Source organism: Myodes glareolus, chromosome 25 (assembly GCF_982192425.1).
Source record: "Myodes glareolus chromosome 25, mMyoGla1.1, whole genome shotgun sequence".
In the NCBI taxonomy this organism is placed as follows: Eukaryota; Metazoa; Chordata; class Mammalia; order Rodentia; family Cricetidae; genus Myodes; species Myodes glareolus.
In genome coordinates, this window is record NC_142050.1 from 29,259,058 (window position 1) to 29,273,402 (window position 14,345).

The window sequence follows — 14,345 nt, forward strand, 5'->3', positions numbered from 1 at the left end:
ACTATGGCTTATCTATCATGACCCAGGAGTTCTAACCTATCGTCAAGATCTATACAGAGCTAATAACATCTACTGTAGGTCAGGTAGGCAGATATGTTCAACCTACGAGGCCAGTTGCTCATCTGCAGCATGGTACAGATAAGTAAATGATGTCTATAGAGGCCCCAGATCCAGAATCAAATAGAGGATGCAGATTTCAAACCATCCATTCCCGAAGGCTATGATTTTCCTGGTATCTCCTTTGAAGCCTCCAGTTTCTCCTTCATGATATGTAGCAACACTACTTATGTACGGAGTTGCTGTGACAATTAAATATATGTACAGCAGAATTCTCAGCAGATGACAGCATTCACTACGGCTGTACTTTAGGAATGATAATGAGTCTTTTCCCTTGAGGAACAATCATGAAACCTCTCCAGGGAGAAAAACAAGAGCCCTGACTTAGTGGATGACAGAAATAGGTTCTACGGAGGTGGGTGTGTTGGAGTAATCCTGTCTAAATGTCTAACTTTTAAACAAGTTGAAATTCTTTTTTAGGAGTTGACCAAACAGATATGATCATCTAATTAATCCTGGACTTTCAGCCTCCAAAACTATGAATCAAGTAAACCTTGTTATAGAGTATCCAACCTCATATACCTTGTTATTGCAAGAGAAAGTGAATTAATGCAATGCCAGAAGCATCCCATGATCAAAAATATCAGTGGGTATTGCTAAGTGTCCATCTCGAGACATGGAACTAGAGAAAAAGAATCAAATGCAATGTTAAGATCTTAGTCCAGCGGCTGGGGCTCTAGCTCATTTGGTAGGCTGCTTGCCTAACATGCACACAGTTCTGGCTTCCGGCCTCAGCAGGACATAAACTGGGGTTTGTGGTGCCCATCTGCAGAGCACTCAGAGGCAGGGAGTGACAGGACCAGGAGCTCCAGGCCATCCTTGGATCCACGGGGGTGGGGGTGGGGTGGGGTGGGGTGAGGTGGGACGGGGAGGGAGGTGGGGCCATCACTGTCGGCCTGGGCTACTTGAGACCTTGTCCAAAAGAGAAAAGTAAGCAAGCATGAAAAAGCAAGAAAGGAAAGAAAGAAGAAAGAAAGATCAAAGATTGGTCTTTGAGACCAAGGAAAAGGGGAAAATGTTTATATAAGGCATTTAGACAATTGTAGACTTTTAATATGAACTTAAAGATATTATTAAATCATTGCTAATTTTCCCAAGTCTGAAAGGGTATTATAGTTATATTGAATACCCTTAGTCTTTGAGGATGTATGCTGGATTATTTTAAGTGAGGTGCCAATTAAAAATTTCAATATTCAACTTATTTTCAAATGCTTCACTGGATAAGCATGCCTAATCATAGGAAGAGATAAAGCAAAGGTGAAAAGAATATAAACAATAGCTGAACCGAGATGAAAAGTACAGAGTCATTCATTGGATTTTTTTTCAAACTTTGTGGAGTTTAGAGTCTTCAAAATAAAAAGCTGGGGTTGGAGAGTCATCTCTACTTCATGACTCCTTACTAACCTAATACAATAGAAGGAACAGACTGCCTTAAATGGATCTGAGTTTCCCTTTAGAGTTGCCTGAGCAATGAGCTAGCACAAACCACGTGTATGGGACTAGACTGAGGCAGGGCCTGGGGATGGGTAGATGTGCCTGGAGATATGTGCGCAAACTCAGCTTCCCACGAGGTCACTGGCTTCCTGTTCCTTGTGTAATAAATATCCCAAAAGTCTAAGCGCGGCGATAGAGTGCCTTGGAGCCCCCACGGTGGTATCAGCTGTCTCCTCATCCCCAAGTCCCTGTAAAGAGTCCCAGTCAGTTGGTTCTCTTGGCAGATCCCTCCATTTTTTAAGGGAGAGGGGCTGTCCCTTGCTGTGTGTGTTAATAAACAGTCTTGCTTCATCTGTTCAGGTCAGACCCTGGTCTCTTCCTGCTTTCAGCCTCTATGCTGCCTCTGAAATCCAACACTGGGCAAGGTATGTGGGTTTTCCAGGCAACTCTGGTAAACAGGCACCAAAATCCAGGCTGCCCAGGGCCAACATAGTCCCTTTCCCTTATCCCTTTCCCTAAGGAGGTGGATCTCATTCTTATGCATATAAAAGAGAGAGATGGGGGTCCTTTAAATGGGATATAAACCATTCTCTGATCAGCAACAATGGAGCATGGAGTCTCTGTATCTTCTTTGAATGATACTGGCTTTGTCAATTTTTTATTTCCACAATAAAACCTAATTTCTTTGTGTGTGTGTGTATGTGTGTGTGTGTGTGTGTGTGTGTGTGTGTGTGTGTGTGTGAGAGAGAGAGAGAGAGAGAGAGAGAGAGAGAGATTGTATGTGTGAACAGGGAGCCCAGAGGCTGATGTCTTCTTTGATGGTTTCCTCTTATCCTTTGAGGCAGGGTCTCTCACCGAACCTGGTGCTCACTGGCTAGCTTGGCTGGCTATGAGCTACAGGGACCTCCCTGTCTCCATCCTCCTAGTGCTCGGGTTACAGATGTATACAACTTCTCCAAGCTTTTTTTTATGTGACTTCTGGGGATCCAAACTGCAGTCCTCATGTGATGAGGGAGAATTATCTGTATTCTGTCAATCATGTATTTTAATAAAACGCTGATTGGCCAGGCAGGAAGTATAGGTGGGTCAACCAGACAGGAAGTAGAGGCGGGGCAATGAGAATAGGATAAGGCTAGGGAGGAGAAAGTTCCCTCAGCTACTCCTGCACAAACCACCGAAGAGGCAACATGTAAGCTGACAGCTGAAAAAGGTACCAAGCCATATGGCTAACGTAGATAAGGATAATGGGGTAATATGTGTCATAAGAACTAATAAGTAGCCTGACCTAATGGGTCAATCAGCTTTATAATCTTATGGAGTCCTGTGTGTGATTTTCGTTGGGAGTTGTCGGTTGTGGGGTACCAGGCGAGACAGAAACCCCAACAAGCCGGCCCTCATGCTACACTCATGCTTTTGGTAGGCACTTTGCCAACTGAGCCATCTCCCCAGCCCCATGTTTACTGAGCTCGGGTCTTGTTGTGTAATCCGCATTAGCCTTGAGTTCACAGCAGTTCTCCTGCCTTCGCCTCCTAGATTCTGGAATCAAGTGACATGTGCCACTATACCCAGAAGAATTTCTTAGTTTGTACCATGTGACACAGTAGAATTCGAATCAAACTATACTACAAAGAGGCCCAACTACAAGACAACTAACGTTTAAAACACAAACAAATTCAGAAGCCAAAGAGGAAAGTGCTGATAAATGAGTTCATGTCAAACATCTAAAACCTGTACATGGTGAAAATGAGGATAATGACAATGAGAGCCGCAGCAGAAAACCACTGTAAACAGAGAGAGCCAAAGATGGATGGGGAAGGAGGAGATCCTCTGCGGAACGACAGAAAAGGTGCTTGTGCATTATGCAAGGAGATCTTAGTTTCACAATTTTACCAAAAACCAAAGTGAACAGAGAAATGGGCAAAGAATGCAAGCAAATACTTCACATACTAAAAATAAGAATAGTGGCCATGTGCTGGAACATACCTTCAATCCAAGTCCTGAGGGGAAGTTGAGGCAGGCTGCAGATCGCTCTGGGTGCCAGGGCTACAGAATGAGACCTTGTCTTACAAGCAGCAACAACAGCAGCAAACAAACAAAAGTAGGAGTGGTCAAAATCCCTTGGAAAACATGTTCAGCTTCATGAGTGCTTAGAAAAATGCAAGCCGTGAGAACACACCCAGGCTTCTGAGTGACAGATGTTTAAGTTCAATAACATATGTTTTTTAGCAAAGTTCAGTGAACGCACACTGCTATGGAAACTGAATCAGGACAATGTGGAAGGTTGCAATTTGGAAGCATTTAATTGTGTGTGTTTGAACCTAGGACCTTGCACATGATGAGCAAGGAAGAGTTGTCATTGAGTGTACATCTTAAATGTACATATATTATGATCTAGAAATTTCTTTGAAGTAATTTATTCTGTGGATAAAGTCACAACAGAGGTTTCTAAATTTAAGGTTATTCATGGGAGCATTATTTGTAATAATAGTATAAAGCGCAAAGAATTTAAATGTCCATTGATTAGGCAATGGTTGGCTTTATGGCACATATAGTGACTACACGATCTCCATGTGCTGACATGTAATTTTGTTGATATATTATTAGATACAGCATACAAGATAATGTATATTTACATAATTTACACTGCATGCATTCTAGAAACGAAAAATAGAGACTGAGAAAGTTCTCAGAGTTTTAACTTGTGATAAAAGCAAGGGCATCTTTGTCTTTTTATACAAAACCCTTTTGAAGTTTCCATTTATATTCATCATTGTCATGTCTTTTACAATTAAAAATATGCAAAATATACCTCAACACAACTTCCCAAATATCTCTCAATGCCCCTTCTGATGCTTTTGGAGGAAATCTCTGAACTACTGAAGCGAGATAAGGTTGCACGCTGCTTAAATCGCCTTTAGCTGGGAGTGCAAATATGGAAATGTACGGAGCCATTGTGATGAGGAAGATGATTCTTAGCACCTGAGAAGGCTGCCGCAGAGCAGCTGGCAAGCTCCTAAAGCAGCTTGAGGTCATTCACCCTTCTCTCCTGGCTCGGGCCCAGCCTTCAGCAAAACTTGGATCTGGAAAGCCTAAGTGGCCCAGCGAGAGAAAAGCAATGTGATAAGCAATTTTCTTTCTCCTCTTTCTTTCCCTGTCTCTGGAGGTTCTTCGAGAACATGAAATTAGAGATATAACCACAATTCAAAGCTACCAAGATATGAGGACATTTTGAGAAGGCTCTTAGATGATTCTCATTCTTTGTAATTGCACCGTGCTTGTGCTTGGCTGGTCCTCTTTAAAGCACCCAGGGTATTGTCAGGTCCAAAAGCCTCCTTCCTCCAAAATGGCAGTGCAGGTGACATTGTCCTAAACAGGAAGACTTTGGCTGGGTAAGCTGAAGGATTTTGAGCAAGCCTGAAGGTTTGTGTTCACTAGAAAAGCAGATTTCTTATGGTTTATCAGGAATCTTGCCCCTTACTTTTCCCCCAAATGCCAGCCACGTCAGGCAAGGGCATCTAGTTCCGGGTCAATCCAACCGTCTGTGTCATCTCAGATCCCTACTCTGTTGAGTGTCATATAGAATCTGCCTGTTTCCCCACCATTTTGTTTTTCTCTCTGCCTTGATTCCCAATAAATCTGCCTTTCAGCCTCTGGGGTAGTCCAGGGCAGTACTTTCTCTGTGCCATCTCTCATAGGTATTAATCTACAAGGATGGCCTCTATTGGGGACATTTTCCGTTCAGTGAAGTGGCACATTTAGTTCCTGGTGCAGTGTCACTTAATTTCTATTAGTCATTTCACAGCTGGATCTTGGGAGGAACAAAATCTGAAATACTTGGGGCTGATTTCACAAGTAGGCTGAAAACAAGGCCTTCACAGTTTCTGTTTGTAATTTTCAAGCCAAAAGAGCTCGTCTGTCTTGGTGGATGCGTCTTTCCAAACAGTCTCCGTTGTCTGCAGATCTGTCTACCTGGCTTCCCCTTGGCTCAGAAACCTCGGTTTGTGGCCATCCTGTCACAGGTGGACGGATGCCAGGCTACCCACCGTTGTTTGTTATTAAATTGGTGATGCAATTTTTGTTTGGCAGTTTTTGACTCTAAGGTTATTCAAGGATGCTATTTAAAAATCCAAGTGAACTACCAAGCGGGACATCAGAGCGGATCATAGGTTTGTTATTTTTTAGGCTGTTCAGGGACAGTAGACGAATGCACAAATTTGTTATTGTAGATTGTTATGAATCCCGAAAACGCACATACGGGGATCATTATTGTAGATTGGCTTGTGACAGCTGGCCCTGATTTACTTATTTCCTCAAGAAGACACTTTGAACAATTATTGAAATGCCTCCCCTCTGTAATTACAATAATAATGATGATGATTTTGCAACTGAATATGCAATTCAGGGCGTACACACGCAACTGTTTTTAGCTTCTTTCTCTTTTTACATTGATGTCAGCTGCTGTCTTGGATTATGAAGAATTGAGACGGACTTTCCAACCAAGGGTCAATAAGCTACATGAACAAAGTCATCTGTGGCCGATCCAGGAAATCACTAAAATAATAATTATTACAGTTAGTATTTAAGGAACACACTGTGAGCAAGGGTTCTTCCTCCCCCTTCATTTTTAGGGTCTTTGAAGGGAAAAAAATCTATTTTTAGTACGTATCTGCTCTTAAAAATAAAGTATCTTGTTGAATAATAAAATTATAAATGTCTGACTGCTTTATTCCTTTGTACCTTCTAATTAAGGAGCTTCAAGGGGAAAAGATGATGAACTAGAGCAAAGAGGTATGTACTGTGGGTCAGAGAAAAGGACAGAGAGGGGAGATGGGAGCTGCAGAAAGGCTAGAGAACCAGACAGTAATCAGGGACAGATCGGGGTAAGAGAAGACAGAATGGCAGTGATGGACAGAACCAGACAGGAAGAGAGAAGACAGGGAAGAGAATGCTGGCCAAAGAGGGAACGGTTCAGGGGAGACTAAGGGAAGATTGACAGTTGGAGGCTAGCCTGGCCTACACAGGCTTTCTCTCTGTCTCTCTCTGTCTCTGCATCAGTCTCTCTCTCCTTTCCAGCTTGCACATATAGAGACAAATAAATAAGGTCAGACCTGGTGGGGCATGCCTGTCCTAATGCTTGCAAAGCTAAGGCAGGAGGAACTTGAGTTCCAGGCCTCTCTGCGCTACATAGTGAGAAACTATCAAACATAAAATAAGAAAATACAGAAATCAGTAAACAGGGAAATTAAACAAACAAAAGTCAGACAAAAGCTCAAGATTTAGATTAGAGCTAGGTGGTGGTAGCGCTTGTCTTTAATCCCAGCACTCAGGAGGGAGAGGCAAGCGGATCTCTGTGAGTTCGAGGCCAGCCTAGTCTACAAAGTGAGTTCCACGACTGTAGTGAGGAGCTGCGGGCAGGCCTGCTTTTCATCCGGCACAGCTAGCTTAGCCCCAGAAATAATAACACATAAGTTGTATTCCTTTAAACACTGCCTGGCCCATTATCTCTAGAGAGTTAGTTACTGACTAACTCTCACATCTTGATTAACCCATTTCTAATAATTTGTGTAGCACCACGAGGTGGTGGCTTACCGGAAAAGATTCAGCATGTCTGACCTGGTGGCTGGCTCCATGCATCTGCCTCATTGCCCTCTTCCCAGCATTCTGTTCTGTTTACTCTGCCTACCTAATTTTCTGTAATGTCAGAGGGCCAAGGCAGTCTCTTTATTAACCAATGAAAATAACACATAACAGAAGGCCCACCTATATCACAGGACAGCCAAGACTACACAGAGAAACCCTGCCTCAAATTCATCTCCCTGCAAAAAGACTTATATTGATTTTTTTTTCAAAGCATGTGATGGTTAGTGCCATTAACTTGAGAAAACTCTAGAATCACCTGGAAGATGGCCTCTGAGCAAGCCTGGCAGGGACTGTCATTCTGTAGGAAGACCCTTCACTGTGAGTGGTACTGTTCCCTAACTGAATCCTGGGAGCTGAATACTAGCAGGCAGGCCTTCGCTGCTCTCTTCTGACTGTGGATGTCCCATGATCAGCCACTTTCAGCTCCTGCTCCTGTGAGTTCCCTAATGTGAGAGACAGGGCCTTGAACTGGGGGCTAAAATAAACCCTTTCTTCCTCAAGTTGCTTTGGTCTGAATATTTTATCACAGCAATGGTGAGAGAAACAGATAGGTAAGGCATCAGGGCAGAAGCTTTCAGCTCAGAACTCTGGAGGCAGAGGCAGGCAGAGCTGCCTGGTCCGTAAGTTCCAAGCCATCCAAAATTACATAGTAAGACTCTGGGTAAATAATAATAATAAAAAGAAAGAAACCAAGGCAAAGCATGTGTCTTAAGAAGTCAGTACACCCCAACTCAAGTTGGAGAAAATGAAGCCAAAGGTCAGAGGTTCTGAACCTTTGTCCTGTGTATTTAGTATATGACATCGCTTTAAGTTGGTTGTAGAGCTGGGAAGAAGAGGTTATTAGAGAAGTATCTGTAAATATGCAAGAACATGAATCATAATTTTCAGGGACTAGCAAGATGGCTCAGCAGAAACTTACCCCATCCCCTCCCCCCCAGCACTTCAGAGCACACAGACACATGAACCCACAAAATAAATAATTTAAAAAAAATTATCAACACAATAAAGTCTTCTACAAAATTTTCCATTTGAGGGCTGGTAAGAGGATTCGTTGAGTAAAGGCGCTTGCTGGCAAGCTTGATGACCTGTGTTCAATCCTCAGGACCCACAAAGTAGGAGAGAATAAACTCCCACAAGCTACCCTAGGGCGTGAGATGATTCAACTCGATTCCAATGACATCTACTATCTTTTTGACCTTGGATATCAATTTAACTCCGATTGATCTGGGACCCAGTAGAACAAGGGGACGTAGATGACTTCCCCTTTGCTGTGTGCCACTGTCTAGGGCATTGTGTGTCATCCTGGACATCCTTGTGTCCCCTTGCCCTCTGAGCGTTGCCCTCTGGGTTCTCCTCTCTGACGCAGAGCTAACTGTCCGCAGTTATTTGTGACGAGCAGCGTTCCTATCACAGTCACCCCTCCCACTCCGCCCAGCTTCTGTTTCCATGTATGTGTCCCCACTGACGCCGACACTGGCTTTCTGGAGCCAATGCTCCAATTGTAGAAGGGATTTCAATATGACGCCTTTTGTATAAAAAGAGTTGTCATGACAGACTCTTGGGGGCCAACTTCTATGGAGCTATAGGCTTCTTTCTAGGTGGTTCTGCTCTATTCTGTCAATACCCATCATTAGAAAATATGACATTTGGTCTTTGGCATTACAGAAACAGGACTATTGCCATCTCCAATATTACCACTCGTACTGTATTTTTTTTTTTTACACCAACCATTTTTGAACAGACTCTTCTATAAGCCAGATACACTCTCTATACCTGGTACATGGGAGAGAATGGGTAAATGCTTACTTCAATGAATGGATGGAAGTTTAATAAAGCAAGGGAATTAGAGCCAACTGGATGAAAGAGAGGAAATGAGAGGAACTAGTTATGCCTGGTTTTCACAAACCAGGTATGGGTGGGGGAGGAGAGCACAGGAAAAAGTCTGACTTCAAAGCTCCTTACCCTTGGACACGGCAACCAGGAAGGCTGGGGCTACAGTTTTTCTGAGGCAGTCTCACCCTGCCCCCAGCCCCTGAGGCCATTTGGTTCCAAATACACTAGGAATTAGCGTTAATTGCTTTTTTGAAATATCGTTTTGTCGGCTTCATTTGGATGTGGTAATTTGCAAAGCAATCTCCAGCAGTTGACAGTCCCTCCATAGCTGTGTGGTATCCAGACATTTCCTGGGACTTCTGCCCACCTCCTATGCAGCTGGCAGTGTCTGCCAAACCAGTGAAGGACCCCAATTCGCTTTAACCACAGTCATACCGTTCTTGCAAAGGATGAGCAAATAACAAACTTAGCTCAGGACCTCCTGGAATGCTGAACAAATAACAAGCTCCATAAAAGGCCTCCGCTGAGCAAAGATACCTACCTGAGGTTAGAGCAAGGACAGCCTTATCTGGCTGCAAAACAGGGAATTTCTGAATTGGTCATAGGAACAAAGAAAGAGAAGATTGCGAGGCCTGAGTCACGTAGAAAGCGAGGCTCGTCACGAGTTAGGGGCTGTGCGATCAGACATCTAGTCGCCAGCCAAGCTAGGAAGGCAGGAAGAGATAAGAAAAACAGGTAGGACAACCCCCTCCTTGGTATCCAGGTGGGTCTGGACAACCCCCTCCTTGGTATTTAGGTAAAAGGTCAAGAATGTGCCACTCAGCTTAGCCTTATTTGAACTGACCAATGAAATGAATCCCCGTAACCACGCTTTTTTGCTTCTGTACCCGTGCTTCTGCTCTCCTATAAAAATCCCTCACCCCCAACCTGGGGGCGCGCAAATCCTCTGAGAGACTTTGCCGCCCACAGGTGCCTGTGTATCTCCAATAAACCTCTTGCAGTTTGCATCCGGCTGCGTGCTTTCGACTGATCTTTGGACATGGGGGTCTCTCCCGAGGGAAGACGCCCAGCGGGGAGTCTTTCATTTGGTGCATGGGCCGGGAAGTTGAGGCCCCTATCCCAGAGACCGCCGAATCACTGCTGGGAGGTGAGGTGAGCTGGCCAGAATTCTATGTTCTATGTTTTATGTTCTATGTTGTATGTCCTGCGTCGTTTGCGTCTGATTGTTGCGCTGCGAATTTGAATTTGTACGATTCAGCTGGGTCGATTTGTATTTGGCGGGCCTTGGAGAGGAGCTGACGAGCTCAGACTTTCCCCCCCGCACCCCGGGAGACGTCCCGCGGGAATTTGGGAGCTCGAATTTTCGGGCTCATTTGTCTGAACCCACGACCAGAGTCGGACTTTTGTCCGAGGTACGAGGTTCGTTTGTCTGAACCCACGGCCAGAGTCGGACTTTTGTCCGAGGTACGAGGTTCGTTTGGGGGGCCGAGGTGTCCGGAGCCTCTTTGTAATAGCCCCGTTTGAGCAGCGTGTTTGATTGTCAGTCTGTTCTATTGTGCAGCTTATGGTTTGTCTGTTTGTTTAAAGAATCAAAGTTAAGGTATCTGGAAGAAGGTACAAAAAGCAACGGGGAAGAAAAATCCCTTAAGTTCAGCGCAGGAGGAATTTGAAAAAACAGCAGAAAAAAAATGAGGTAACTGAAGGCGGGACTATGAGGACAATGGGGTACGGGAAACCACGGCTTCCGTCCCCTCTCCATCCACCTGCGTACCGGCTGATAAAGACTTGGGGCAGGAGTCTCGTAGGGAGGCAGGGTTTGATCGTGTCTGACAACTGTCTTCCCTGTTCTTAAAGAGCCACAGAGTTTTTGAGGTGATTCTCGCCTAATTTTGATGGGAGAGCTCTATGCCTGGCTCTCATATGTATGTTTGAAATACTGGGCAACCGTTGCAGTGGCTAACTGACACGGAGTTGGGCCAGGCGCGGTGGCGCACGCCTATGGTCCCGGCTGCTCGGGAGGGAGGTGCAGAACAGCACCGGAGAGTGCTGGCTCGTCCGGGAGGCGTGGCCATGCTAACCAGATGCTGGCGGGAATTTGCTGGAGTCCGCAGAGGCGTCTAGGAAAAGCCAGGTCACTGCGGCGGCTTGGGCGGGCTAAAGTGACTGACATCAGAGGCTATGTGTCCCGGCCTTCTGGCAGGGTTGCGGTTTTCGGAGGACCTTTTCTGCACCTGAGCACGGGCTGTGCGGAAAGTTGCGTTTCCATAGCAACATGGGCGGGCTCATTCAGGGTGTACAGATCGCCGGCGGAAACGCGCAAGGCCCGGGCAGGGCCATGCCTTTGTTTGAGCGCGCCACAGTGGGCCGTGCCTCAGAGGCGGAGCTGTCGAAGCCGCCGCCTTCTGCTGCTGGTTACCCGTATCCTAGGTAACAGAGGCGGACTTATCCTCAGGCAACGGATAAGATAAGATAAACAATGCTAGACTTAGAGGCTTTTTTTCATCTGAATAGCAGAGCTGAAGAGATGGCTCAGAGGTTAAGAGCACTGCCTTCCCTTCCAGAGGTTGTAAGTTCGATTCCCAGTGACTGTGTTATCTTAGGACTCCAGGCTGGGAACAGGAAAGCGGTTTTCTCATATTTTTAGAGCAATAATCTCATCTGTGCCAGATTTAAAACGGTTTAATTCTAAGGCCTGCTTTTATGGCACGGGCAAACAAGATTTGCTCTTTGAAACAGAGACTTATAGGTCTCTAAGTTCAAAACCAGCCTACTTCCAGTACTGATTGTGCTGAATTTTTACACTGAGATTTTTAATACTCTTAAATATTAATTTGGGAGGAGAGTTTTGTTTATGTTTTTCTAGGAATGCTTACATACATTTGGGTGCCAGCAAGACTGACAAGAGAAATAAAGAAAAAAAGATGACCCAGTAGATGCTGAATGTCCTGCTGTGGAAGATTCATATGAAGGCAGCAGAGATGACCTTCAACCTCTTATCTCTTACTCTATTTTGCCTTTTCCTTCCTTAGGAATGGATGGGAACAGAGATATTCTTGGCATGCTGTGTCTAGGTGGAAGTGCTATATGTCTTTGATTGGTGTGCTACATGCCAGCTCAAATGAGGAGGGACAAGGTCTTTGTGGCACAGGCCTTGACAGCCTTGAAATGTGTATCCTCACCCCAAGTTTGGCTCTCAGCCTTAAAGAGCTCTTTCAGATCCTATGGGTTATAACTATTATAAATATCTGTCATCATTTATAGGGGCTGGTTACAAATTATTGTCGGTTAATGTTAAAAAAAATTGCTGGTCTCAAATGTTTCGTACTGGTATGTGCTGTTCTTGTTTAAAAATTATCATTGGTTAATGTTTTATTTTTTTAAAAAAAAGAGCCTATCGCTGGTCTCAAATGTTTCACACTGGTATAGGATTTTATATGCTGTTCTTGTATGCTGTTCTAGTTTAAAACATAGCCATATATCCCCACTGAGAAAAACCACAAGAAAGACTTTGGTAAGAGTTTTTATGTTGTCTAAAAGCAAGAGAAATTTTTGCTATGTTGTCTAAAAGCAAGGAAAAATTTTGGTTAAAAAAATATGTAAACAGATGGGCCTTATCTAGGTCCCCATGTATGTTTTTAAGGTCAAACTTAAAGCAGGTAGGGAGCAGCTGACAGTCCATCACCGCAGGGCTCTGCCGTCTATGTTTCTTGAGCATTTAAAGGAGGCAGAGAAAATGTTTCATAAATAAGAGACGGAGAAAGAGAAGCATGAGAGAGAAAAAAATGGAGGCAGAAGAAAGAGGACTGGAGGGATCACAGACAAAAGAGAAATTTGATAGAATTTTGGCCGCAATGGTAGGAGAGAAAGAAAAGATAGAACATAGACAGATAGGGAACCTGGGCAACAGAAGACCAAAGATGAACATGGACAGGCACCCCTTGGACAAAGGACGATGTGCTTATTGCAAAGAAAAAGAACATTGGGCAAGAAATTGCCCAAAGAAGAAAGGAAGGGACTCTAAGGTACTGACCCTAGCAAAAGATGATTAGAGGGGAGAGAATAAAAGACTTTAATAATTGGAGCAACTGGATAGAAACAGTATCTGTGGACCACCTCACGAACTGTAGATTTGGGGAGAGGACAAATGACTCATTCCTTCCTGGCTATCCCCGAGCGTCCTATCTTTATTAGAAGGAGACTTGCTAATGAAGCTGAAGGCCCAGATCGGGTTTACTCAAACCAGGCTGGAGATGATTAAAGCCTTTTGTTGACTGAACCAGTGACCTTCGCTCCCCCTGCTGTCCTCCATCCCGCTACCCTACTGCCTGAGACTGATGACATCTCGTCTACTCATCAATGCGCTGAGAAGCTGGCACCAGAAATGATCTGAAGGATCAGCCGTGGCCTGAAAGTCCGAGCTGGTGTACAGATGGCAGCTGTTTCGTGATTGAAGGTAAGCGGAAGGCGGGGACAGCAGTGGTGGATGGGAAGCAAATGGCCTGGGCATAGCCTCCCTGAAGGACGTTGGCACAAAAAGCCGGACTTGCTGCTTGGATACGAATGACAGAGGGAGAAGTCTCAGCATCTACACTGGCAGCAGGTATGCTTTTGCCACTGCTCATATTCATGGAGCAATATACAGAACATCTGCAGGAAAAGACATATACTTGGCCAAGACACCAAAAAGCTTGAGATGCTGTGGCTGAAAGAAAATCAGACGACAGACTCTCTGTCTTGGCAGAAGAAGTAGTCAAAAACTGCAAGGACTGTGCTATGATTAATGCAGGACACTCCATATATGCTCCTGGGAAGAGGCTCAGGGGCGATTGGCCTGGAGCCTATTGGAAAGTATATTTTGCAGAAATTAAGCCAGCCAGATATGGCAACAAGTACTTATTAGTTTTTATAGATACCTTTTCAGGCTGGGTAGAAGCTTTTCCTACCAGGACTGAGACAGCCAATGCGGTGGCTAAGAAGATCAAAGAAGAAATCTTCCCAAGGTTTGGGATACCCAAGGTAATTGGATCTGATAATGGACCTGCATTTGTTGCCCAGGTAAGTCAGGGACTGGCCGCCCAATTGGGGATCTATTGGAAATTACATTGTGCTTACCGACCCCAGAGTCAGGACAGATAGAAAGGATAAATAGAATTCTAAAAGAGACCTGCGGAAATGACTGGACAGCCCTCCTTCCCTTTTGCCCTGTTCCAGGTTTGGAATACCCCAGGGGCGATTTAAACTCATCCCCTATGAGATCCTATGTGGAGAACTACTACTGCTCACTGAGTTGGATAAAATGTGTAATCCTGATGTTATTCTTT

General features: G+C 44.6%; 1 protein-coding gene and 1 long non-coding RNA gene across 11 annotated transcripts in view; one reads left to right on the forward strand and one right to left on the reverse strand.

Moving 5' to 3' along the window:
* Positions 1 to 14,345, forward strand: part of LOC146889447 (uncharacterized) — a 175,483-nt gene that overhangs the window by 159,670 nt on the left and 1,468 nt on the right. For 5 of the 10 annotated variants that reach the window (XM_087901890.1, XM_087901891.1, XM_087901886.1 and 2 more), the window contains 2 exons: positions 1,912 to 1,976; positions 6,007 to 6,641. The exons of 2 other annotated variants lie outside the window; for them this stretch is intronic. In XM_087901890.1, the coding sequence (XP_087758016.1) occupies positions 1,912 to 1,976; positions 6,007 to 6,134 (193 nt within the window). In that variant the 3' untranslated portion in view covers positions 6,135 to 6,641. Of the gene's footprint in view, positions 1 to 1,911; positions 1,977 to 3,084; positions 5,624 to 6,006; positions 6,642 to 10,182; positions 14,080 to 14,345 lie in introns of those variants that run through there. 3 more of the 10 variants (XR_015736707.1, XR_015736708.1, XR_015736706.1) reach the window with 2 other exon arrangements.
* The window catches only part of LOC146889448 (uncharacterized), a 34,889-nt gene that overhangs the window by 4,453 nt on the left and 16,091 nt on the right, over positions 1 to 14,345 (reverse strand). Inside the window, exon 3 of the long non-coding RNA XR_014999900.2 lies at positions 3,535 to 6,102. This is a non-coding gene — a long non-coding RNA (uncharacterized LOC146889448). The remainder of the gene's footprint in view (positions 1 to 3,534; positions 6,103 to 14,345) is intronic.